Below are 25771 nucleotides of genomic sequence, written 5' to 3'. Positions count from 1 at the left end.
ATGCAATCAGCCATCTGTGGACTGAGACCTCTGAAACAGAGCTAAAGTACACTTTTCTTCCTTTACTTTGCTTTTGTTGGACTTTAGGTCACAGCAAAGCAAGGGTGAACTAAAACAAAGTCTCAGTATCTTCATCTGGAAATTGAGAGAAATTAGTGCCCACCTTTCAAGGCTGCTGAAAGGATGGTCTGAAAACTGTACATGATTTCTACAAGATGATTGGTAACTGGAAACTATTATTGTAGCTGCTATAATAATGATGCTGATAACAACAGGGATGCTAATAGCAAAGAGGTTGAAGGTTCTCAATCTCTATTGTTCTTTTAGAACATGGCACACAGAACTTCCTGTTGGGTGGTGAAGTAAGGTCAGGCACATGTGTATAGACACTGTGGAGACCCATGTTCCCCTCTGGCTTATTGCTGGATTTATTTATTTATTTTTGATTCATATTTCTCAGGCTAACTGATGGGCATGTGGTCTTTTAACCTGCAGATTTCAAGAGCTAAACAATATTATTAAGTGTGTGACTCTGTTGAACCCCAAAGAACAAAGCAGAAATTACTAATAGCTATCTAGCTGGCTGTTCAGTTGAAATGCATTAAATTTTGGTACAAGTTAACAGGAGTTCCAAAGTGGCAGCCTAAGGACTAAATTTGGCTTATAAACATGTATTCTTTGGCTTGTTGAATCTTAAAACTACACACACACACACAAAAAAGGACAAAAACTGAATTAGTGACCAAAATTTTGAAAACTAGTAATTTCATATTTTAAAAAGCCCCGGATTTTTGGGTTCTCTTAAAAAAGGCAGATACCCTGCATCCATTGGCACAATTTCCCAATGGCAGTTCAAAACTTCATTAATGGAGATCTGGGTCTGGGAGGAGTCTGTATGTTCTCTGACACCCCTATTTCCTTACCCGGGAGATATTGAATCTTCCCAGCCCATGGATGCCATTCTCAGCACTGTGTCATGTTGTGCCCCAGCATTACAGTGCTATCTCCCAGGGACACCGGAACTAAGCACTGGCTTGCCTGAAAAATCACTGAAAAATCAGTGATGCTTTGTATTCAGCCTCACGCTTCTTCAGTACATCTTCCACTGTGTTTATCTCCTTAGGAGCTGTCAAGCCCTTTGGATGAGATAAATGCAGTACACAACAACACCACCTTTGGAACCCATCTCAATTTGTAGTTTCAGAATTCTCCAAACCAATTTCAGCTATGATTATCATATGCTCTTACCTTAAAATTTTGAACCCTAAACCAGGCAAGTAGCTTGTCAATCTGTTCACTCCCTCTCTGGGAGTTGTCTTGCCCTCCCCAGCCATCAATCCTGGATGAAGGCCTCTGGGGGAAGCCTGCTGAGGAAGAGGTCTGCTGCTAAATTGGTCAACTCCACCCACCTGAGGTGCACTGCAGGGAAGGGAAGGGGAAGACTCATAATGGAAGGGGAGGACTCATAATGGGCCCAGAACTGTGGTGCTCAGGGTGAGTTTATTTAAAAAACATGGAGTATATCAGAGGATTTTGGCTAAATGGCTAAGCATAGAAAGAGATAATACTCAGGCATAAAAACATTTAATGTATAGTGTTAGGAATTTATAAATAATGATTAGATCTCATTCTAAAACCTGCTTTAAAATTAATGCTTGTTATGAGTTCAGTTGTGTACTCCTCCTCCCATAAAAAGATATGTGAGGGCTTATAATGCCTACCTCAGAACGTGAGTTTATTTGGATAGGACTTTTAGAGGAAATCAAGTTAAAATGATGTTGTTAAGGTGGGCTCTAATCCAGTGTGACTGGTATTCCTAGAAAAAGGAAAAATTATTCAGGCATGGTGGTATAGGCCTGTGACTCTCAGCAACTCTGGAGGCTAAGGCAGGAGGATCACAAGTTCAAAGCTAATCCTAGCAATTTAGTGAGGCCCTGAGCAACTTAGTGAGACCCTGTCTCAAAGCCAAAAATAAAAATGGCTGGGTATGTAGCTCAGTGGTAAAGTGCCCCTGGGTTCAATCCTCAGTGCCAAAAACTAAAACAAAAAAAGGGGGAAATTTGAAATCAGAGACATATATGTAGGGAGAATATCATGTGTAGATGAAGATGAGGGTTTTGGTTATGCATTTGCAAGCTAAAGAACACAAAGATTCCAGAAATCCACCAGACACCAGGGGAAGGGCATGAAATAATGATTCCTCCTCACAGTTTTCAGAAGGAAGTCACCCTGCTGAGGATTTGATCTAGGATTTCCAGCATTGGGAACTGTGAGATAAGAAATTTCTGTTGTTTAAGCCACATAGTTTCAGTGGTACTTTGTTAGGGCAGCTCTGGGGTAATCTAGTTCAGTATTCTAGATAATTGAAAAAAAAAATCAGACTTGGTGAAGAGAGTCAACATGGCGCCCAACTGGTTTTCTCTGAGCAGTTTCTTCAAACAAGATTATCTTCCACATCTGTTCTCCAGGAGCCCTGGCAGAGCACAGGCTGCTGATGTCTGGAAGATGCTGGCTCTTACAGACATCCCATGCCAAACACAGGCCAATCAAGGTCAGATCACCAGGGTCCAGACCCACACAGTGCCTGGTATCTTCACTGAAACGGGAGTATTAGAGGGCATTTAGTCTCTTTAGTCACCCTCTACCCTAATACCTTTGTGAACAGCTTTCACTAATAAATTCTTAGAAATTTGATTAGCTGATTGCTTTGTTCACTTGTTTATGTGTTTTTGTCAGGCACCAGAAAGGCAGATTAAAGATCTTCCCAGATCCTGATCATGTCCACTTGTGGAGGATCTACCACGTGTCCCATCCAATCTATTCAAGTACATCTGTAGTCTCAAGTAAAATATCATATTTTGCTGTAAAAAAAAGTTGGTAGGTTTTCTTTTATTTTTGTTTTTGAAATTATTTGTTGAGGGTAACTCACTTTTTTTGGGGGGAGAGACTTTGATATCACAGCAATCATTAGGGACAGTTTGGAATTCCAGCAAAGTGAGAAAAGATGGTTTACAAATTATTTACAAACATAATACATTTCCTATGAATATTAAGAGCTGTCATATTGTTGTATTTTGCAGGCATTTGAGATGCAGTGTGGCAGAGTGCTCAGAATAGAAACTTTGTTGCTGTATTCAAATCCTGGCTCTACTACTTAGCAGCTAGGTGACCTTGGGCAAGTTTCCAAACTCTTTATGTCTCAGTTTCTTTGCCTGTGAAGCAGGGATGATAACACTGTTGTAAGGATTAAATGCTGTTATGGTTTGGATCTTGAATATCCCCCAAAAGCTCGAGCATTAAAAGCATGGTCCCTAAATGAAGCAAGGTTCAGGGGTGGGGCTTCGAAGCAATGATTCAATCATGAGGGCTCTGAACTCATCAATGGATGAATCCACTTGTAGCTGGATGTACTACTGGGAGGTGGGAACAGTTAGAGGAAGAAGTTCCAGCATGGAACTGGAAGAGTCCATATTCTGCTGCCACCTCCCTCCTTCTTTCCAGCTGCTATGAGTTGAGCAGCTATCTTCTGGCATGCCCATCTGCCATGATTCTCTGCCTCTTGGCAGGCTCTGAGAAATGGAGCTGGCTTACTGTGCACTGAAACCTTAAGAAGCCAAAATCAATCTTTTCTCCTCTAATTTGTTCTTATCAGGTATTTGGGTCACAGTAAGCAAAATTAACATAAATATATTAACATTCAAAAAGTTTAATATACAAAATAATTGTCTGATAAATATTTTAAATAAATACGTAATTAAATATTGATTGCTGAGTTTTCAGTGTCCCTTTGTTTTAACAAAAGTAATGCATTAGTTTTTTTTTTTTTTCAGGTCTCAGGTATTTGTGTTGGCCCTTGAAAAAACTGACATGCCTATGCACTGTGCAGATAGTGTTTTATGAATAAAATACCCCTGAGCAAAGAAAGGAGTAGGTGGAAAATCAAGGGACCACAGATTAATCCCTTCAGTATGTTTGGATGCCATTGATGGGCAAGGCTTGCAAAATCAAAGTAGCATGGAAAGTTGGCCCTTGTTCACTTGTCTGATAGTAAAGTCATCATTTAGTGAACACTTACTATCTGTCAGGTACTATACCAAGTGCTTACATGGGTTATTTTGTTCAAGTTTTATAATAACCCTCTCTTTATAGATGAGGAAAGGCTGAGAGGGGGTTAACGCTAGCTTGAGGCCACACAGTTAAAGATTGCCAGGGCTAGAAAACCCAGAAAAATGACTATTAAGTTTGTTCATCTATCTGATAGGAGAAGTAACATGAAGTAACATGATGGCTTTGTTGAGAAACTGAGGCCCTGTAAGGTGAAATAATTTTCCTGAGACTGGATGTGAGTTTATGAAGTACAAGATTAGAACCTGGATGGTTCTCTGGGATCTCCGTCCACTTTTCTGCCTGCTAGGATACACAAAGTCAGCTGCAATTATCAACGACACAGTGCCTTTATTAGTTACCCATCCATCCATCATCCACCTAACATAGTGTTTTACAAATAATATGACTGAACCATTTTCTAATTTTATTATTGGAGCCATTATTGAAAACCTCACATACTTTGGCAATTTATTACACTGAGGTATCTCTGGAAGAAGAGGTACCCTTCCATCTCTCGGATAGAAACAATTATAGAACCCACAGTGCTGCCCTGTGGCCTCGATGCACTGGATTAAACTGAAGATTAATCATAGTTACCTTATTATCCTCATGTTTAGATCTTGATCTCTGCTCTCAGCCATGACAATGACTTCTATTTCACCACCTCAATGTCTAGACCCCTTTCACTGCACACTGCCTGAAACACTTTTGGAAAGAGTAGCTGTGTATAAACAATCACACTCAGCCTGACTTCTGAAGGCATGCCACATGCGTATCCAAATCAAATCAAACCAAATTGCACCCATGGCTGCCTGCCAACCAGTGGAAGAAACAGGCCAAATAAACATGTAGGGAAGTGGGGCAAAACAAGCTGATGAAAACTAAAGTCAATGAACGACAGATTAAACTTTCACTTTTAATAAGTGGCAAAGCCAGCATTTGAACCCAGGAGCCATGTTCTAGGGGTTATGCCCTTCACTACTGCATCAGCTGCTTCTCGCAAGACATGCTACTAAAGTGATACACCTAGGAAAAATGGAAACTCCAGAAACTCTAATGCCTTGTTTTTGTTTAAAATAAACAGAGTTTCTCTTCTTTACCCTCTGAACCCCCAAAGTAAGTTGGTCAAAAGCAGATTCTTGGTAAAATTTGAGAATGTGGATGGATGTCTAGAGCATGAGCTTAGGGGTGTGTGTGTGTGTGTGTGTGTGTGTGTGTGTGTGTGTGTGTGAGAGAGAGAGAGAGAGAGAGAGAGAGAGAGAGAGAGAGAGAGAGAGAGAGAGCTGGTCACTGGGGCAGTAAGCCCCTTCCTGGGGGCAGCAGGAGAGAAAATACCCCCTTCTAATCCCTGTTGGGCTAGGGTTGAGTGTCGGCCTGGCATGGCTGAGCCCATCCTCCTCTCATTCCTTGGGTTGGTGGAGATACCTTGATAGGGAGATAGCTGATAAACTTGCCTTTCCTTCTTCTTCCCCTCCTGGTTGGCCAGGGGGGACCATTGTATGGGAATCTAGGAGTATCTCAGCTCTTGGGTCTTTGGCTCAGTTACCTTAGAGCTTTAGGCTCAGGCAGGGTGATCCAATGACCCAGTGCAGACAAACTGAGTATGTATAGTTGGAGTACTCCCCTACTTCAAATAATGTTGGTATCAAGACAAAATTCAAATAATACTTTATATCAAGAATCACTCTGTCATTTCTTTTACAAAATGTATCTGGGGGCACTGGGGTTGTGGCTCAGTGGTAGAGCACTCGCCTTGGATGTGCAAGGCCCTAGGTTTGATCCTCAGCACCACATAGAAAGAAATAAAGTAAAGTTATTGCATCCATCTACAACTCAAAAATAAATATTTTTTTAAAAAGTATCTGGGTATAGTTGCAATAAAAAGATATTTCATTATATTCTAGCAAAGCCCATTAGAGAGAAGCTCAGTGTATAGGGAAGAAAGGAACACCCATTTGGTGAATCTTTTGATGTTGATTTACTAAAAGCATTTCTAATAACATCTCCTGAATGAAGGCACTGGCTTAGGCTTTCTGCTCAGCTTTGTTGAGTGCAAGCTAGAAACTAGAGATTCCATGTGTGCTGTCAAATGACTATGCAATGCCTGCGATTTGGAATCCACAGAGACAAGAACTCGTCACATCATACCAACTTTTTTGTCCCTTGTTCTCCAGGGAAGACAGGTTATTATGCTGTGTATACATGTGAACATAATAAGAAGAACTTCTCAGCCAAATCTGTAATTACAGACCTTTGAGAAAGCATTAAGATTCTGGCAATTAGTAAATTCTACATGACAAGAATTATTAACTGTTTTGGATGCAGCCAACACGTTTTTGGTAAACAGATTTAATGGACCAGTCACAATACCCCATTCAGCCTTATTTTGACAACACTGTAATTTACAGCAATCTAGGGTGGCAGCAGATGAACAGGCCAGGCAAGCCTCATGCTATGATTATTACCTCCCAAGAATAGCAAGGAGAAAGTTCTGGTTTATCACTGATGTGTGCACATGTATACCTGCACAGACCCACAGTGCACCTGTGGTAGTGGTATATTTTCCCTCCCCTTCCTTCCTTCCTTCCTTCCTTCCTTCCTTCCTTCCTTCCTTCCTTCCTTCTTTGTGGTGTGATAGCTTTCCTTTGACAGAAGATCTTACAATCTAGGAACCATGATTTCCATTTTTCATTTTTTTACCTAGATGCCCAATAGTGCATCCTGCAGAGAATTAGAAGCTAAATAAACCTAAACATTGACCATGAGTTAACCAAAGATAGTTTTGTGAAGAAGGTTATTAAAGCTGATGTACTGAAATGAGTGCTCTGCATTTAAACAAGAGAGGGCAACTTTACTACAAAAATTTCAGAAATTCTTTAGATAATACTTTCAGAACACCTTAATAAGCTATAGATGAAAAATGATTTCCTTAGTTTATAATTAAATATAATTTTTTAAAAATATATTTTTAGTTGTTAATAGACCCTTTTTTTAAAAAAAAATTTATTTATATGCAGTGCTGAGAATTGAACCTGGTGCCTCCCACATGCCAAGCAAGTGTGTTACCTCTGAGCAACAGCCCTAGCCCCTCAAATATCAATTTTTTGGGGGGGTGGGTACCAGGTTTTGAACTCAGGGGCGTTCAACCACTGAGTGATATACCAGCCCAATTTTGTATTTTATTAGAGACAGGGTCTCATTGAGTTGTTTAGCACCTCACCGTTGCTGAGACTGGCTTTGAATTCCCGATCCTCCTGTCTCGGCCTCCCGAGCTGCTGGGATTACAGGCAGGTGCCACCGCATTCAGCTTCAAATATCATTTTAAACACAGAAATTTGATCCCATTTGATCACACTGCTCACTTTCTCAAAAGAGTTAGTTTTGACTTTCTGTGGCAGTCCCCTGGATCAAATATTTTCCATTTCCTCTGAAGTTAAGTCCTCAGAGGCTTTCCTGCCTGTGTTCTTATGGGAAGCTTATGGTTTCTCAAGGAAACTCATGAGATGGAGTCAGCACGCATCTCAACTTGCACGCCTATTGATTTTCGGAGATCATTTATTCCTAGTCATTTCATTCCTTGGGCCATTGACTGAAATGCACATAGGCAAGCGAAGATGAAGACCCTGCAGACTCCAGGTGTCATGGGGAAAGAATAGCACTTCCCCTAATCACTCTGGGGCACGATGAGGCCCAACAGAACCGGGCTCTATAATGACTCCCAGGAGATTAAAACTTGGGATTTTCTCATAAACTTCTAGCACTCTGACTTCTACTTACACTCAAAGAATTAGATCAACTTAATTTGGGGACAATGCAATGCTTATTTGAATTTATGTGGCTAATAATAGATGTCCCGAACACATGTTGAATAGATATAGATTTGAACGACTTTCTCTGAGTGTCAAGTATATTCCTCATCATTACAGCAATACTCCTTTGGTTTTAGTTAACTACAATGATTTACTGGCAAATGTTTAACAAATTGGCTCTTGGGGTGATATGGGAGAACCTTGGTTTATTACCAGTGATTTAACCAGCAAAAATCCTGACAATTTATAATTAGCTGTCATGAGCCTATACTAGTGGTATCTACTTCATCTGTGGTGGTTAGTTGACCATGGACAAGAAAGAGAAAGATCCTAAAAAACTGGGTGGTGGGAACTGGAGTAAACAGGCCAGAGGTGATGGATGGTGTCTACTATGCAATTTAACCTTGAGTCACTTTGGATTTGGTGAATGGGGAGGAATGGGTGGGAGGCTGATGAAGCATGAATAATGTCAATTTCCCTCTTAACCCCTGAACTCACCTCACTCCAGTTGCCCACTGTCCAATCCGATGGACACAGGATATCTCTGTTACAGGAAATGACGGCCTTGGGCTTCAGCAGATGCTGGCAGTCTGTAGCTGGGAGAGCTTGCTCATCAGAGCCCATGGTCTGAATGCACAACACTGTACGCTTCTTCTCTCCATAGGGCCCACATGTTGTGGAACATGCTTCCCATTCTCCTGCCCACCACCTGCAGGCAGATATGAACACTTGGGAAGATCATCAGACGTACCTGTACATCCATTTAACCATTAGAAAGAGAAAGCAGATGAGAATCAGAGATTACAGGACTGAGAAGTTCTTAGAATTACTTCAGTCTGCCAGGAGGTGTTCTGCAGACAGAGCCAGGTGATTTGTTCAAGCGTAGCCCCAGAGCCCAGCAGAACACTGGGCATAAGTATTTGTTAAATAGCATGTTTTTGAATGAAAAAAAAAAAAAAGTCCTTTCTTTTCAGTCCAGAAAACTGAAGTTGCTGTGCAACTTCAAACAAATTGAAACCTGACTTCCTCATCTGTTAAAAAAGCGTGATAATATCAACTTTAAATGAGTGATGTGGATTAAATGAAATACCAATTCATGCAAAGTAGTATAGTACAGAACCTGGCATTATAAGAACTCCCATCATTTGTAATAATTTATTGATAATTTTACTGTGGTATTAAAAATTCCAATTAGTCTCCAGGTTCTTAATTGAATACTTTTCTATTTGAATAGGAGGCAGGTACATATACACCAATTCTTGTTTATTTAGGAAATGGTCAGTCAGGGACATTGCCTTCATTTTTGCCCTCCACCTCCTGTAATCTACTTGTCCATATTTTCATTGGTCCCTTTGAGAAGAAAGGAGTAGAAAAGGAAGAAACTTAAGTGAGATAATTTCTTACAGGTCAGCTGTTCTTAACAAGTTCAATAGTTAACAAGTTCAACTGTTGACTAAATTAATTAATATGCTGGATTCCCTGAGGACAAACAAGCCTGTGTGTGTGTGTGTGTGTGTGTGTGTGTGCGTGCGTGTGCATTCTCTATGAGGGAATAGACTCATGATTCCTGGATATGGGCCCACTGGTCACATGAAGTGCTTTTGAAAATGGCAGGCAGTTCTCCTGGGGGCCCTCTCTGTTTTCCCTTCTCTATCATTGTGAGAACTTTTCCCAGTGATGAAGACAGAACAAGTGTAGTCTGGGTCCACCATTGTTTCCATGGGCAGCCTGGTTCTTCATACCTTCATATGTAATGAAGTGGGATATTTCTATTTTTCCTGGGAAAAAAGCACATGGTGAGAAATCTTTCATTCCTGACCTTGAGATAGTATTGAATTTTGTTAATTCAGAAGAAGATAAAATTTTGTACTATTATTTTTGTTTGCTAAATATTCGATTGATTGGGGGAGACTTTTTTTGATTCTCATACTTTTAGTCTCAAGTTAAAAACAATTTAAGAAAGTTAAAATCGATTGATTTTATTATAGTCTTTAGCTAATAAGTAATTAAGATTTCTTATTTATCCTTTGAGATTTAATATTTAGTTGTCTTATGTGGATAAAGAGCTACTAGGGAAGTATGATGTGAAGTAAATAAATGCCCACTGTATTAACCTAATTATTTTGTCTTACCTCTGACATTTCCAAGGGAGGCCAGGCACACTACTGAATATTTAAAATGTCATTCTGGAAAGCTCTTAATCTGAACTGACTGAAAACCCAATTTATCTAATTACTTGCTATAGAGATTTCAGCTGTGTCATCACAAAATGATAATGGATGTTCTTGCTTCTCTCCCCGGAACTCCTCCAAAAGTCCCCTACAGGACATTTTGCATGTGCATATGAATATGTCTCCCCAAATCCATGTGTTGAAAACTTAATCCCCAATGCAACAGTGTTGGGAGGTGGGGCCTAATGGAAGTGTTTAGGAATGGATTAATGCCTCTGTCGACTTTGGGAAAAAGGTTTGCTTTTTTGCTTTTCTGGTATGTGAAGACACAATGCTTGTCCTGTCTTGCCCTTCTGCCTTCTACCATGTGAGGCAAGAACAAGAAGGCTCTCACCAGCTCAAATGCTGATGCCTTGGTCGTGAGCTTCCAGTCTGTAGAATTGTGAGAAATAAATTTCTGTGCTTTGTAAGTTACTCAGTCTACTGGTATTCTGTTATAACTTATAGTAGCCCAAACCACATTAAGATGGTTTGTCAGGTCCTGTCTCAAAGTGAAAAATAAAAAGTGATTCAGTGCTTTAGTGCCTCTCGGTTCAATCCTTGGTACAAAAACAAAACAAAACAATACAAAAAACCAAAAAAAAAAAACAAAAAAAAAAAAAAAAAAAAAAAAACCAGCTCATCAGTGGTTTAAAGTGAAAACCACCTCCTTTTTTTTTTTTTTTTTTTTTTTTCCTGCAAAGGTCTTCCAGGCCCAGGTCTCAGGAGCCATTGTCAAGTTGCTGTCTATTGTCTATCTCATTCTTCTTGATCTCTGCCATAGCCCCACCTCTTCTAGGAGATTAAGAACAAAATTGTATTTTTATGTTTATGGGAGATTTTATATTTATATCTATAGAACATATATGGTTAAAGTACTCAGCAATTGTTGAAATATGCAAAGAATTCAGGGACAAAATACCCAGCAGAAATGTTTATTCTCCCTTAACAAGACAACCCTTCTGGTTTAGTCAACACGGAATTAACAGCAAACTAACCTGACTTTTCTGTTTTTGCCATTCATCTTTCTCTAACCAGAATGCCAATGGTACTGACAAAGAATCTCTTCTTGACTAAACTAGTCAGGCTTCTGGATTCTCTCCTAGGCCCAATATGTGTATTATTTTGTTAAAAACCCACTTTTAGCAGAGAACCCTGCTGAATCAGTTTCATAAGAACCTTCCCCTCTAGATATCTGATCACCTATCATATCTGATTGGGCTCCTCATCCTTCACCATTACAGAAATATCTGATCACTCTGATTTATTTTTGGTAAGAATTATTAGGTCATTTTAGCCCAAATCCCTTCTTATCCCTGATTTTTTTTCTGAATATTTTCCCTTCCACTGATCCCCACCCTGCACCTTGTGGTTCCTGTCTGTCCATGTCCCTGTTCAGGCCAGTCTCTTTCCCACTGCAAAATCCCTATACCTACCACAATGGTCCCAAATAAGTTTTCTTACTATATTTTTACCAAGTATCATTGAATAATTTTTTCTTTAATAATATCCAACACAACTGGACAAATGATCAGACATTGACTATATTGTTCTTTATCCACTGAACACAAGTTGAACTCTTCCCAATTATCATGTAAAAGTCCTAAGAACTGGTACTCTACCACTGATTCTCAGTGTATCAATCTGTGGTCAGCTTTAAAAAGTCATGTCCAGGAATGATTGAAGATTCAGAATCTCTTGAGGCAGGGCATTGGTGCTTTCTTAGAGTTTCCTGATGACTTATTTGAAGTCAGGGTTAGAAACCACTGTTGTTTCGGTACCAAATAAAGGGATTTAGCTGTTTGTCTCTAATTTATATTTCTCCAAAGAATAGACTCTGTCGTTTTATAATGAGTTATGAATAACATAGAAATGTGTATCTGTGCATGTGTGCGTGTGTGTGCACGCGCGCGCGTGTGTGTGTGAGAGAGAGAGAGAGAGAGAGAGAGAGAGAGAGAGACCCTTGAAGAACTTGAAGTTGTCTTGGGAAAGTTCACTTCGGATTGAGTTCCTCCCAAGATGAAGTAGGAGGGCTGGGGTGGAGAACCTCTGACCCTCTCTCTTATCTACCCCTTCTACCCATTCCCATGGCAGTGCTGGCTTGGTAGTTCAGACTGCCAGAGAATCAGGTCACTTCACTCTAACCTTCATTACTCAGATAATTGAAAGGCCAAGTTTGAATTTGTCATATTCTTACTCAGAAAGTAATTTTCTTAAAAAAAAGAAACCTTTAGTAATTGTCATCTTTTTTGTACTATTTTTTCTAATAGCATTTACACTTCAACATCCAATTAATGAACATTCTAAATTCCAACAAAACCACCATTCCTATAATAAGCACCCTCCCCTCCTCACCCCTGCACAGCTTGTCTTCATTTTCTGACAACATCCTGCTCCTCCAACCTCATTTGCCCTAGCTTTCTTGTCCCTAACACATGCCATGTCAGCCCTCCCTTCTCTTTTGTGGGCGTTCCCTGGTCTCAGTGATCCTGTTCATTTATTTAGATCAGAAGTTCTCAACTAGTGGAGAGTCCCATACTCCCTCCCCAGGAGTGGAATGTCTGAAGACATTTTTCATGGTCACAAATGAGGGTGGGGTGCTATTGACATCCGGTGGGTAGAGGCCAGAGGTGCTGCCAAGCCGCCTATAATATACAAGACAGCCCTCCAACAAAAGGAATAATCTAGGCCAAACTAGCAACAGTGCTGAGCTTGACTTAAATCATGTGCCATTCTTTAGTACATTGAAAGCTACATGCAGCTGCCAGAGTTGGATGAATTGCTATCAGATGTTTATTGAACACTTTGGAAACGCTGGATGCTACCACAGCTGTAGAATTTCGGAGGTTTGCTTTGCTGAAAACCAAAGTTCAGAGAGAAGTCAATAGGGAGAAGAGACTCAAATGACCTCTTTCTGCAGTCAGATACACTTTAATTCCAAAGAATTTCTTTCTTGATAGGCTTCTCTATCCTGGAACAGGCTATGCAAGGCTTTTGTCCTGAAAACCATTGGCAGCAGGGTGCATATTTCTTAGGTTTAGATAATCAAAAGCTTTTATTAAATCTTTTTTAAAAATCTGTCTTGAAAATTCCTTTGGGGAACAACATAGTATGTTGAAACTGAATGTAAAAACGAGAATTCTAAATAGGGAAGAGGGGAGGGAGGGCAAGTGAGGAGGCAGGGGATTAGCAAGAATGGTGGAATGTGATGGACATCATTATCCAAAGTACATGTATAAAGACACGAATTGGGTCTCAACCTACTTTATATACAAACAGAGATATGAAAAATTGTGGTATGTATGTGTAATAAGAATTATAATGCAAAAAAACAAGTACATGTATAAAGAATGAATCGGCATGAATACACTTTATACAAAGGTATGAAAAATTGTGCTCTATATGTGTGATAAGAATTATAATACATTCCGCCGTCGTGTATTAAAAAAAAATTAAAAATAAATAAATAAATAAATAAGAATTATAAGAAAAGTGAGAAACAAAAAAAGCCTTGTCCATGAAATCTCTGGGGAGGAGGAGTGACAGCTCTGAGTGGTAAATATGAGCTTTTCAGATACCATGGAAATCAGGTGTCAGAGGAAGATGTTGCCACTTGAAATTTGTATCCAAGGAAACGAACTGCTAGGCTAAGTTTGTAAAAATAAATACTATTAACAGAGCGACCTTCATTTATTATTTATTCTTTAAAAAGCAAATTAATTTTATTTCTTTTATCTAATCTCTTTGTGAATTTACATGCATGGCTTAGTTCTGGGGCCAAATTTTCTGGCTTGTTCACAAATTTTCATTGTGTTTTAATGGGAGAGGAATATTATAAATTTGTGGCGGGTTCATTCTCAACCTTGCTCATCCTGAGATCCTGGGCAGCAGCGTGGTATGGTAACATAAGCAGTGGCTTCTCAGCATGGATGGATCTGGGATCCAATCCAGACTCTACCACTGGTAGCCAAATGACTTTGGAAAACTGGTGAAGGCTTTGTGTGCTCCCTCATTGATACACTGAATGCAAAATATCTATCAATAAGGCTTGCTGGCAGGATTAAATAATATGGAGTATGGAAAGGGTTTAGAAAATATTGTGTATTTAAAAAAAATGGCTAATTTATTCTCAGTCCTTACCCCGAAGGCATGACATCAAATTTCTTTGAAAAGTCATCACCTCATATACCACAGGTGGGTGGGGTAATATTCACCCTCTGTCTCCTGGTTACTACATAAATACCTGGGGAAGCTGAAATCAGCCATAAATAAGAAGGACTTCTGAAAACTAACCATTGTATCTGGCCATTTCATGAAATTTTATTTACCTTATCATATTTTACTGCAGAACACAGTTCTAGAAATCATGCCTGCATGTTTTGTGTTTAATTAACATTCTCAGGAACTGAAATCTTTGACCAAGCATGACAGCCTCACCTTTCAACAAAAATGTTCCACACAATAGAAGCAGGACACAGACTTTCTAATTGATACTCTGCTTAAAGTTTTAGTCCAGATAAATTAATAAAATAATAGGGATTCGGAGACGGGAGTATGAGTATATGCATACAGCATAAAAACAAAATAAATATAGGAAAGATAAAAAGTGAAACACAGGTTATTATATGACCAATATGATTCTGCAACATGTACACTCAGAAAAATAAGAAATTATATCTCATCTTTGTATGATATATCAAAGTGCATAAATGCATTCTACTGTCATGTATAACTAATTAAAACAAATAAAAAATTTTAAAAATAGAATTTCAATACAATTTAGCTGGCTGATGACAAGTAATCCTCTAAACACAGATACCATTGATTTTAAATATAAATGTGTAAGTATGTATGGATGCCTCTCTCTGTTTGTGTGTGTGTACACACCTTGGGTATTAAAAACAAGGGCAAATATTTAACTTTCAGGGTTCCAAAGACACCCCTGGGATCATTAATATCTTTCTGAAAGCTGTGCCTTTAGTTTGAGATGTGAATTGAGTTGATTCAGGCTTGATCTGCTAATTTTGTTGATCCTTAATGACCACCAGCAGAGGCACTGGCATTAATCTTGTGCAAAAATAGCCTCAAAGAAACTCAGACATTGGGAAATAGCTGCAAACAGAAGAAAAGGAACTTAAATCATAGCAAAACAAAACAACAACAACAAAAAAATGCTCCCAAATGGTGAAGATTTAAAGACTTGTCAAATTGCTTCCTCTTTGCTCTTCTTCCTTAAGTATAATCTCTAGCTTGTTTGAAGGGAGTTGGAGGAAATTATGTTTCCAACATGACATCAGAGGCTGGGGAACAGGATGAATTGTTTTCCTTCCCTGCAGCATGATGATGTAGAAGACAGAAGGTGGAGAAATAGTCATCATCTCACCAAGAAAACTTGGCTCTGGATGCTATTTCGGCATGGTTGGGACTGCACAGTGGCTGTCGGTTGCCTGGCTCCCGTGTGTGGCCATCAGCACTTCCATTCTGACTACCTGGGTGTCATGACTAATTTTATGAGAGGAGTCTGCATAAATGGTCTATTTCAAAAGTTTGCTCTGGATCCACAAGCTATATCCATGAGCTCAGCTTAAGAAGCGAAGCTGGAGAAAATGGTATCACTGACCTTGTTCTAAGGGGCTGCTCTTAAAACCAAGAGATGAAGAGATGCCAGTTAGCCACAAAGGCTCAAGGAAGGCTAGATCCTGTGATCAGCAGCAGGAGGCAGGGCCCTGGAGAAAGTACCTGACAGGTCTTACCTTGCCAATGCACGTGTATCTTGTTTTGCCTTCTTGACTGTAAGCTTCATGTTATACAGTTTGTTCATATGCCCAAGAAATTAAATATGAATTTTTCATTTTCTGAAGCATCTCAGCTTATAAGGGAACACTTGAAAACCAAACATGTTTGTATCATTCTAAAAAAAATCCTTTGCTACCCACCCCCAAGAAAAGAGCTTTGGAGCATCTGTGACCCGGTGGTGGGATCTCCTCTGCTCTTCCCCTGCTTTTGTATTACCTTTGCATGAAGTGGCCTTTGTGCCCTGTGGCTGTTGTAGCAAATTGCCACAAACTTGGTGGCTTAAAACAACTGAAATTTAATCTCTTATAGTCCTGGGGTCCAGCTGTCCAAAATCAGTATTACCAGGCTGGAATCCAGGTGTTGGCAGGGCCGTACTCCCCAGAGGAGTACTTTTCTTTGCCTCTCCAGTTTGTGATAGCTGACTGCATACTTGATCATGGCTGCATCACTCCAACCCTCAAGGCCAGCTCTCTCTTCACTTCACCTTTTTTTTTTCTCTCTCTCTCTGTTTGTTGAGTTTCTGTCTGTCTACCTCAAAAGAACTCCTGTGATGGCATTTAGGGCCCTCCTGGATAACTAGGAGGCCCTCTACATCTCAAGATCCTTAACTTAAGCACATCTGAAAAGATCCTTTTCCCTAATAAGGTGACACAGGCTCCAAATACTAGGATGTGGGTGTCTTGGGGCCATTTTTCAGCCTACCACACTATTGCATTGAGGGGCAACTGCCAAGGCACAGGGCTAAGCCTTGTCACTTAGGGATTTCTTTATCTCCTCTATGTCTACCTCTAGGATGGGATTTAGCTTCAGCTCATCTCCTGTCCTCCAGTCTCTGCAGTCTTGTTCCAACAGGTAGCTCCCTCTGGTGCCCCAGCTGTACCTTATCCTGCTACCACCAACTAGAAAGTTCTAGTGATGGGAGGGTAGAGGTAGGAAAAGACAACCATGATTAAGGGAAGTGAATTCTGAAAATACTGAAACCAAGTTTTAGTAACAAGTGAATGATAATATGCCAATGCCTGTCTTGTCCTAAACATGGAGCTGGTTTTGAACCCACAGCCTTTTCATGTGCATAGTTGATATCCCTGCTTTCCTCTCCTCTCTGCATAGAAGGCAAGCACCTGCATCCGGGTCTTTTGGTGCCCACCTCCCTGAGCACAGTGCATGCCTCACTAGAACACAGCCCCAATAAGGGGAGATGTGCATGCCTCTCTTCAGGGGGCCTGTTGTGTATAGCAGACAGCACAGACTCTAGAGACATACAGCTCTGGGTTCAAATCTCTGCCTTCTACTGGTTTTATGCTATTGAGTGAGGAAGAAAAAGTTTCTTCCTCTGGAAAATTGGCATTATTATTATTATTATTATATTAACTATTATTATAGTTAGCTGAGTAGTTGTGAAAGATAAAGAGAATACAAAAGATGTTTCTAACACATGGCCAAGAATAAAGTATGCGCTCAAAAACTGGCAAAAAGTATTTGGTTTATACCACATTGCATCTCTCATGAGAAATAGTAGATGCTCAACAAATATTGGCTGGTAATATAAGAGCCAAGGCAGACTCTATCAAAACATAAAAAAGAATGTAAGCCTCAGGGATAAATTGTTTTCAGGAAAGAAATAGCTTTGATTTTAAGAAGGTGGCCAGTCCAACAAAGAGTGGTTTTGAAAAGTAAGAAAAGATTCCCAGGCATTAGTGCAGTGGGTGCTATCTGATGAGTGTCAAGGGAATTTATTGGTTGGTAGAGGCTCACTAACTTTGAAGGAAAACAAGTACAATGAAAATGCAGAAAACTTTTGGAATAGTGGGCTATCTTGAACCAATGTGTTTAGCAAGTGAATATCTCTATAACAATAGTTCTCAACCAAGGGTGATTTTGCCACCTTGAAGACACTTGGCAATTTCAGCCTGTCTCAACCTGGATTGCATCCCTCTAAGTGGATGCAGGCCAGGGATGTTCATAAGCATTCCTACAATTCACAGGACAGTTCCCACAACAGTCTTTCAGCCCCCAAGGTCAATAATGCCAAGGTAGAGAAAGCCTGCTGTCTAAGTCCTGTCTTCCAGCTCATCTGAAGTATGAGTGGGCATGGTGATCTGAAGGTGCCAGTTCACACTGAAGGCTACATTTGCATGGTAAAGTGCCCTTGGAAAAGCCAAACCCATTAGTTAAAAACTTGTGGGTAAACCACAAAGAATTCTCTTCAGCAAGATTTAGTCTTACCAAACAAACAACCATACATCATCTTTTTAAGAAATACCATTCTCTGGGAAGATAACGTCCTCACAGCTAGCCACAGGCTGCAATAGCACAGCCTCAGAAAATCTCACAGTTTTCCTGTATCTATTCTGACCAGCCCACAGTCCTCTTGTGTCACTGAGCACTGGATTACTGTTTAATTAGAGTCACTGTAAACAGATATGTATTGCTCCAGCTCTGTGTTATCAATGGTTACCTGGGTGGACAATCCTTTTCATAGCACTTCTTTTGTCTCCCATTGGGCTGTTTTTCCGGGTTGCAGAATGTAGCTTTCACCACCCCGTGGCCCTTCTTCACACAATGGGCAGTCTGACGGCGGATACCTGGGGGTCAGACAGAAAGATCCATACATCATATGGAATTCTGAGTGTGCCCTGTCTAAATTTCTAGCCAATAGAAACTGTGAGTATGATAAAGTAAAACTGTCCTAAATTTGGGGTGGTTTGTTACATATGGTAGTAGCTAGAGCAGCACTTGATTAATGTTGACTTTCATCCTTTTCCTAGAGCTACAATTCAGTGTGGTTTGCTAAAGTCAATCCACTATTGATTTCATCAACTTTTAATTCCTTCTCCTGTGCTGTGGTTCTTCTATTTTCCCTCCAGATCTACTTTGCCCCTTTCTTCACTTGGCTCCAAACCTCATGGAACCAGACCTGTGGTTAGTTCAATTAGGACTAACAGTCCAGTTAGGTTTGGGAAATGGAGGCACTATTTCTATTTAAATGCTGTTTCCCTTAATTTTTCAAGCCCAGGGGTGGTAGCCTGGTTTCCCCTAACTGCACTGTTAATGGGCAGGAATAATTACTCACCTTTCTTCGTTTTCCTAAACCCTATCCATTCCCTTAAAAGTAGCTAAGGTAGACAGTTTGGGTGTGCTGTTTCCTCTTGGTGCCCTTATGTGATAACAACATTATAGGAAAAAAACCTCTAACTATTAATTTTCCGTGACATAGTCATTAGATAACTTTGAAAACCAATTACCAGAATAACAATCTTTCTTTAACAGGATATTTTAATAACCTACTATGACTGGGGTTAGAATCGGTCTTCCTTTTAAGGGAAGTTATCATTATATAAAGCTACAAATGCAGAAAGTGTAACAGGCGAGGTTGAATCTATGTGACCTTGATCTTCCCCTGGAAAGTAAAGAAAGAAGAATGATGTTGACTTTTTATTTGCCTTTCCATCTGCCTCTTATTCCTTCAAACAGATAACAGCTCCCAAAGAAACCCTACCTAATTAAGGATGCCAGTCAATCAATATGTTCAGATCTAAGTTAACTGCCTCTCTGAAAGTACTTACTCGAAGAGACATGAAGTAGAAATCAATCACATGGAAAAATATATGAGAATCAAATTCAAAATGCTACTTCCAGAAGTTTAAGCATCCCTTTCTCTATGTGGCAATGAGAATGTGGCTACATGTCTGTAAGAACTTGGTAAGTCCTGCTGGACATCAGCAGTAACAGGTCCAGTAAGTGCCTTGACTTGTAAGAACTGTCTCCTTATACTGTAAACCTGACCATCTTGAGTGGAAATTGTTGTGTTGAAAGAAGTAACAAGTAAAGTTCCTTATGTAAAACAAACAAACAAAAAACCCTCAACAATAACACAGTTCATCATATTTTGAACTTAATATTTAGATGATAAAATAGAGGGAATCTGTTATATGGTTCATTTAGTTTACATGAGCTTTTCTTGATTCGGAAGTTCAATTTAGGAAGGGTATAGATAAAACAGCTTAAGACTTAGGTTATTGTAATGAACTATGGAAAATTCTCCTAACATTGGATATAACATTGCTTTTAATGTGAAATGTCAACAATTTTGTGATTGAATAGAGAGGCTGTCACTTACTACAATCCCCCTAAATGCACAGAATCAACAATAACTTTACAGGACAAAGTCGAAATTATACAACCATCTGTATTGCTGACTAGTGTATCCTCAATCTACCAAATTTCTATTTTAATTACCACTAAACATTTACCTTGTTTTTTTTTTTTCAGGCTCCCTTAGATCCCTCAGCTCTATTTTCCTGGCTCAATGAGTTTGGTTTTATCCTTCATAATGAAACTCAGCCTAGAAAAGCCTGGATGCCATTAATATGAGTTTAAGCATACTGAAGTGTGTGTTCACACGTGTGTGTGTGTGTGTATCTGTCTGTGTGTGTGTGTGATTGATAACAACCACAGCATCAACATCAACAGCAATGCCATGAGAATTAGAACTGGTTTTGAATCCTGCCTTAACACTTCCTTGATGAGTAATCTTGGGTGATCTTCCTTATTTTTGCAAACTTCAGTTTCCAAGATGACAATAAGGTTATAGTGCAGGGTTTTCATGAGGACAAAAATGACATATGCACCCTAATATAAACATGATCAACCCTAAGCCCTGGTACAATGCTAAATGCAAAGTAGGATTTGAAAACAATTCTTGAATATGAATTTGAAGTTTCTTCGTGACCCATTCAACCAAACTCTCTCTGAAACTTCCTGCACATTCATTGTAAAATCAGGATTGGTTTTACACTCTCAGATTAGGGAATAGATTATATTCAGTTTATCCAGAGTACTAAAGCCTTTTTCATATTGCTCTGATGCAACCAAGTTTCTGCAAATAATTCAACCTTTAGTCACACAATCCATTTTTTTTTGTAGCTCAAAAAGGCATTGACACTGATTTAAATAATTACAAACAGTTGGATGGATATGAGTTAATGTGACTTGACTGTATCATTTGTCATCACCAAAACCCATACATCTCACAAGATCAGTAAGACTTAAAGCCAATTTCTCTCCTGAATGCCAATGAACTTATTACACAAATTCATTAATTGACTTTCATGGTAGGGATAACTTATAAAAAATTACATAGAAAGTGCTCAAAGAAAAGCATTGCTTGTATGTAAAGAGTGTTGTGTGGTATTAGAAAAAAGTAGTTCTGCCCTATGAAGGAACAATTTTCAAAATTTTCCACACACTGTCTCCATATTGATTATGACTTCTCTTCCTTAGACTGTGCATGAGTCTGGCAAAGCACGTGAATGAAGAAACTCAGAAGTGTATAAAATCTCATAACACTCGTGAATTGATAAAGCGTACAGCAGCATTTCACAAAGCACACTGTGCAAAGAAAATCTTCACAGAAACCAGTTGAAAAAAATCCCAAGCAACTGAACTATTAGAAAACAAAACTAAGAGCCTGAAAATAAGGGAGGGACTGATCTCTGCTGACTGCAAGGGGTTAAAATGGGATGGAATTTAGAAGACCAGCAGAATGAGAGACCATTAGATTAGTCACCTTGACTAAGGGTTTTCATTTGTTCATTAGTGAAGTACACGAAAAGTTTATAATATCTCCACTGTACATTACTTACAGTTTTTAAAAAATTCTTATGCATATGGCAAACTATGTAATCTTCTATTTTGTGTCATAAGTTTAATCTACCTCAATACATATTCCTATTACCATTATGAAGTCTTACATTAAAAAGTATCTTCCAGGTATTGTTCCAGATTTTTTTGATTTGTCTGGATTTGGTGGATCTTATCTGACAATTATGTTGGGAAGAGTGAGAGGGACTGATACCGAAATGACAGCACTTTGAGAAGGTCAAGGAAATGTCTGACTCTGATTTTCCGAGAAGTGGATTCTGCCTTCTGAACATCAGTATGTGGTCACTCATCAGGGTTATTTATTGTAGTGTGTGTGTGTGTGTGTGTGTGTGTGTGTGTGTGCATGTGCGTGTGTGTTAGTGTGTGTGTGTGTGTGTGTGTGTGTGTGTGTGTGTAGTGCTGGGCTCAAATCCAAAACCTTGTTTATGGTAGGCAAGCACTCCACTGCTGAGCTACACCCCCTCTCCCCTCATCAGGATTGGAGGAAAATATGTGTCCCTATTTATATTCTAATACTTGGTCAAGGATATGTGGACATATCTCAAATGTGGTTATATTTAGCTTTAGTAGGAATACTGTTGGATAAACTTTGTGCAAACTAATTTTAGGATCTGCTGTATGAGTATTTATTTCCATTGAAGGTAATTCCATTGTAGGTCTGTTGGCCTACATAAACAATTTGAGCAGTATCCAGGAACTTTCAAGTGATGTTCATGATCTTGGAGTTTTCAATCTTTGCCTTTTCCTATGAGAACAGTCCTTGAGCAAAGGAACAATGACTAAACTCCAGAAAGAATCCAGCCAAGTAGGGTAAAGGGAAAGCTGAAGATGAGGGAAGGGCAGGGGAAAGAATTCTCCCATTTGTGTAGGCCATTGTAATACCAACAGACCCCAAGCTGCAGAATGGAGGAGACCACAGAGCACAAAATTGGCAAAGGTCAAGTTCGGAAGTGAAGAGCCATTTTCTCACAACAATGCCTTTGCTATGAGTTTTACCAGACACAAGAAGTTTTGGTTAGGTTGTACTACATCTGAGAGAACCCACAGCACTAAGTCTGTAATGGGCAAAAATGTGGTTTTCTATCACTGTGCAAGTGATCCTGGATTTTTGCCAAATTATTCTCTTGTTGAATAAGGAGTCCTGCAGTTTCCTATTGAGACCTGCATTTGATGTTTCTCCATTGATCATGCATCTGTTGTACTTTTACTGGTGATCTTTTATGGGTGACTCAGGTTAATTTCTTTCAGCAAGTTTCTTGTAAGGATGTTATTATTATTCCAATTTCTTCCAATTTTTCCTAAGAAGTAATAGTCCTTATATATGTTATATAATATATATGTTATTATATTATTTATACATATATATATATATATATATATATATATATACACATATATATATACACACATATAGGTGTGTGTATAGATATAGATATAGAGTGTGTTTGTGTGTGTGTGTGTGTGTGTGTGTGTGTGGTTTTTTTGCACAGGTGATTAAATCTAGGGATGCTTTACCACTGAGCCACATTCCTAGCCCTTAATTTTTTTTTTATTTTGAGACAGGTTCTTGATAAGTTGTTTAGGGCCCCCTTAAGTTGCTGAGACTGGCTTTGAACTTGGGATCACCTGCTTCAACCTCCTGTGACACTGGCATATGGCACCATGCCTAGCTAAGATAAAATAATATTTGAATTTCATTTTAAATTAACTTATAAATGAGATTTGTGCAACTATTAGATATGCACAACTTTTCAAATCTTAGAACAAGACTAGATACCATAGTTTCTGTTCCATATTCATTTTCAGGAGGTACGTGATTTTCTTTTTTAAATTACAGCACCCATTGAAAATCCAGTGTCACAAAGTAAGATGTCATTGAAAGGAATGTAATGAGACCCACTCTTGAAACTGCATTGCCTTGAGCTAGTACTTCATGTGATGTGCTAGAGATGTTAAGTATTGTGTGTCTCTTTAAAATTTTCTATTTCCCTGGAAATTTTAAAATATTTCACAGCACCTGATGAGTTCACTGACTCACTCTTGCAATATGAATACACTTTATGACCCAGGAATTCCACTGATAGATAAACAAAGTAAGAAAGCTCAAATATTGAGGTAAGAAGGCAGCAATTATAAGGTGCTCATTATAGCATTGCAGAAATAGTTAGGAAATGCAAAATAGTAGAATTTATAAATAAATTTGGGGGCATTCATATAAGGGAATGATATACAGCTCCTAAAATAAATATGCTACACTACTTTATTCAGTGTGGATTTATCTCAAAAGCATAAATTGAATAAATATAACAAGTAAGGAATGATACCTTGAATATGATACTACTTACAGAAAGCTTAACTGCCTAAGAAATAGGCATCACTGTATACACGTGTAGCAGAAGTGTTCAACGACATATATGAGAATAATAAGCACTGGTTTCATGCCTGTGTTAACTCTGGGGAAAAGAGGATGAATGTGAAGCTGGGGTATGCTCCTTAACCCTAGTTGTGGGATGTTTCTCTTGAAAAATGAAAATTGAAACCAACATGACCCAGTGGTAAGATATGATAAAGTCGAGTGATTGGTGCACAGGATTTGCTATTACATTCTCTATTTTTCTGGTATGTTTGAAATGATTCCCAGGTAAAAACTGTAAAACTAAAATAATCACAACAGACAAAAAAAGGAAGGCTCCCACCTTTTTTTAATCCTTTTTCTTAACATTGTCATAATATTTATGCTCTTTGAGTCTAGAAACTCCACAAAGAAGTTAAAGCTAAGGAGATTATGTTTCATGTGAGCCCCAAAATGCTCTTTTTGTCCCTGATGAGCAGAGCTCTCTCTGTTTTCTTGTTGCCATGTCTTGAGCTCCTTCCTCATCGATCCCTTTGCCATGATGATCTGCCTTTACTTCAGTCCCTGAGCAATAGAGTCAGCCAGCTGTGGACTAGACCTGTGAAACCAGGAGCTCCAAATAAATTTTTCCTCCTCTAATTGTTCTGGTCAGGTCTTTTAGTCAGAGTGATACAAAGGCTGATTAAAACACTATCACCATTGCAAAACCCAGCCACCTATCTCTTTATTCCTAGTGTCTGGAAATATTGCACATGAATCAAAGGGCTCATCCTGCCTTGAAATAGAAGAGGGTGGAGGGGTGGAGGATGGTCTCCTGTTTTGGGAGTCCCTGCCCCGTTAGTATTGGTTAAGTTTTACTCTGTGATGGGCTGGGACAAATGATTTAAACTTAAAGCTTCAACTTGAGCTTCATTGAAAGACAAGAACAAAAAGGATCATAAATTGAAAAAGTACTGGTAACTACATTCACAGTGACTTCCTTTTCCTCACAACTGCTCCTCTGGGGAAGTTTCTTTCATCCACTTATTTTCTGCTTAAATGACCTATGCTTCTCTGGAACCCCTCCCATCACCCTGGGCAATGAGGGTGGGACAGGAGGTCAGTACATTTGGAAATGCTAACACACCAGGGGAAATCACAGGATGGACTCTCCCAGCAACACCACTTATGGCTGCAGCCACAGATAGCACCCTTGTCCCCAACCCATTTCCAGAGGTTTAGCATTTTCAAACCTCATACTTTGTAAAATGAGGTCTTCATCCTTGTGTTTTCTAAAAGCTGACCTTGGTTTCCTGTGATGAATCAGGAAAATAAAGAGAGTAATTATACGAAAATTGTTTATAATGTTGAAGGTGCATGACCCAACGGTCACTGGGAGACCTCCTTCTACAATGTCTCTTGGAGTGGTGAGGCCAGTGAAGGATCCGGCAGAGTCTGAGAATGTGAGAGGGCAGCCCATGGAGAGGCAGCCTGGCCTCCTGACCCATTCACTCCTTCACTTTTTATTCCCTTTGCTGGGTCCCAGACTCTGGCTCTTCACTCTGTAGCTGCCTTAGTTTTATAGGCAGTAGTTATAGGCTGGAGGCAAAAAGTTTTAGAATCAACTTGGACATGATCCAAAAAAGAGAAAAGAAATGGAGACTTCACACATGGTGCTATTACTAGAGCCCTTTAAAAGAAGGAAAGCCCCAAGTACCCACAGGCCCTGAACCTGCCTTCACAGGCCCTGGAGAGTTCGTCTGGCACCATGGTGGACAGCTATGCGCCCCAAACGACCTTGTGCTACGTTCATCTCTCCCAACCTCCCTTTTCAGGTAGATGATGTCCAAGTG

At 39.4% G+C, this 25771-nt stretch overlaps 1 protein-coding gene across 1 annotated transcript in view; it reads right to left on the bottom strand.

The window, feature by feature from the left end:
- The window catches only part of Adamts12 (ADAM metallopeptidase with thrombospondin type 1 motif 12), a 321421-nt gene that overhangs the window by 42419 nt on the left and 253231 nt on the right, over positions 1 to 25771 (bottom strand). Inside the window, exons 17-18 of the mRNA XM_026390159.2 lie at positions 18381 to 18507; positions 8415 to 8625 (exon numbers count right to left, since the gene is read on the bottom strand). Coding sequence (XP_026245944.2) covers positions 8415 to 8625; positions 18381 to 18507 — 338 coding nt within the window. The remainder of the gene's footprint in view (positions 1 to 8414; positions 8626 to 18380; positions 18508 to 25771) is intronic.

This window comes from Urocitellus parryii, chromosome 1 (assembly GCF_045843805.1).
Source record: "Urocitellus parryii isolate mUroPar1 chromosome 1, mUroPar1.hap1, whole genome shotgun sequence".
Taxonomy (NCBI): Eukaryota; Metazoa; Chordata; class Mammalia; order Rodentia; family Sciuridae; genus Urocitellus; species Urocitellus parryii.
This window is presented reverse-complemented; position numbering and strand designations above follow the sequence as displayed.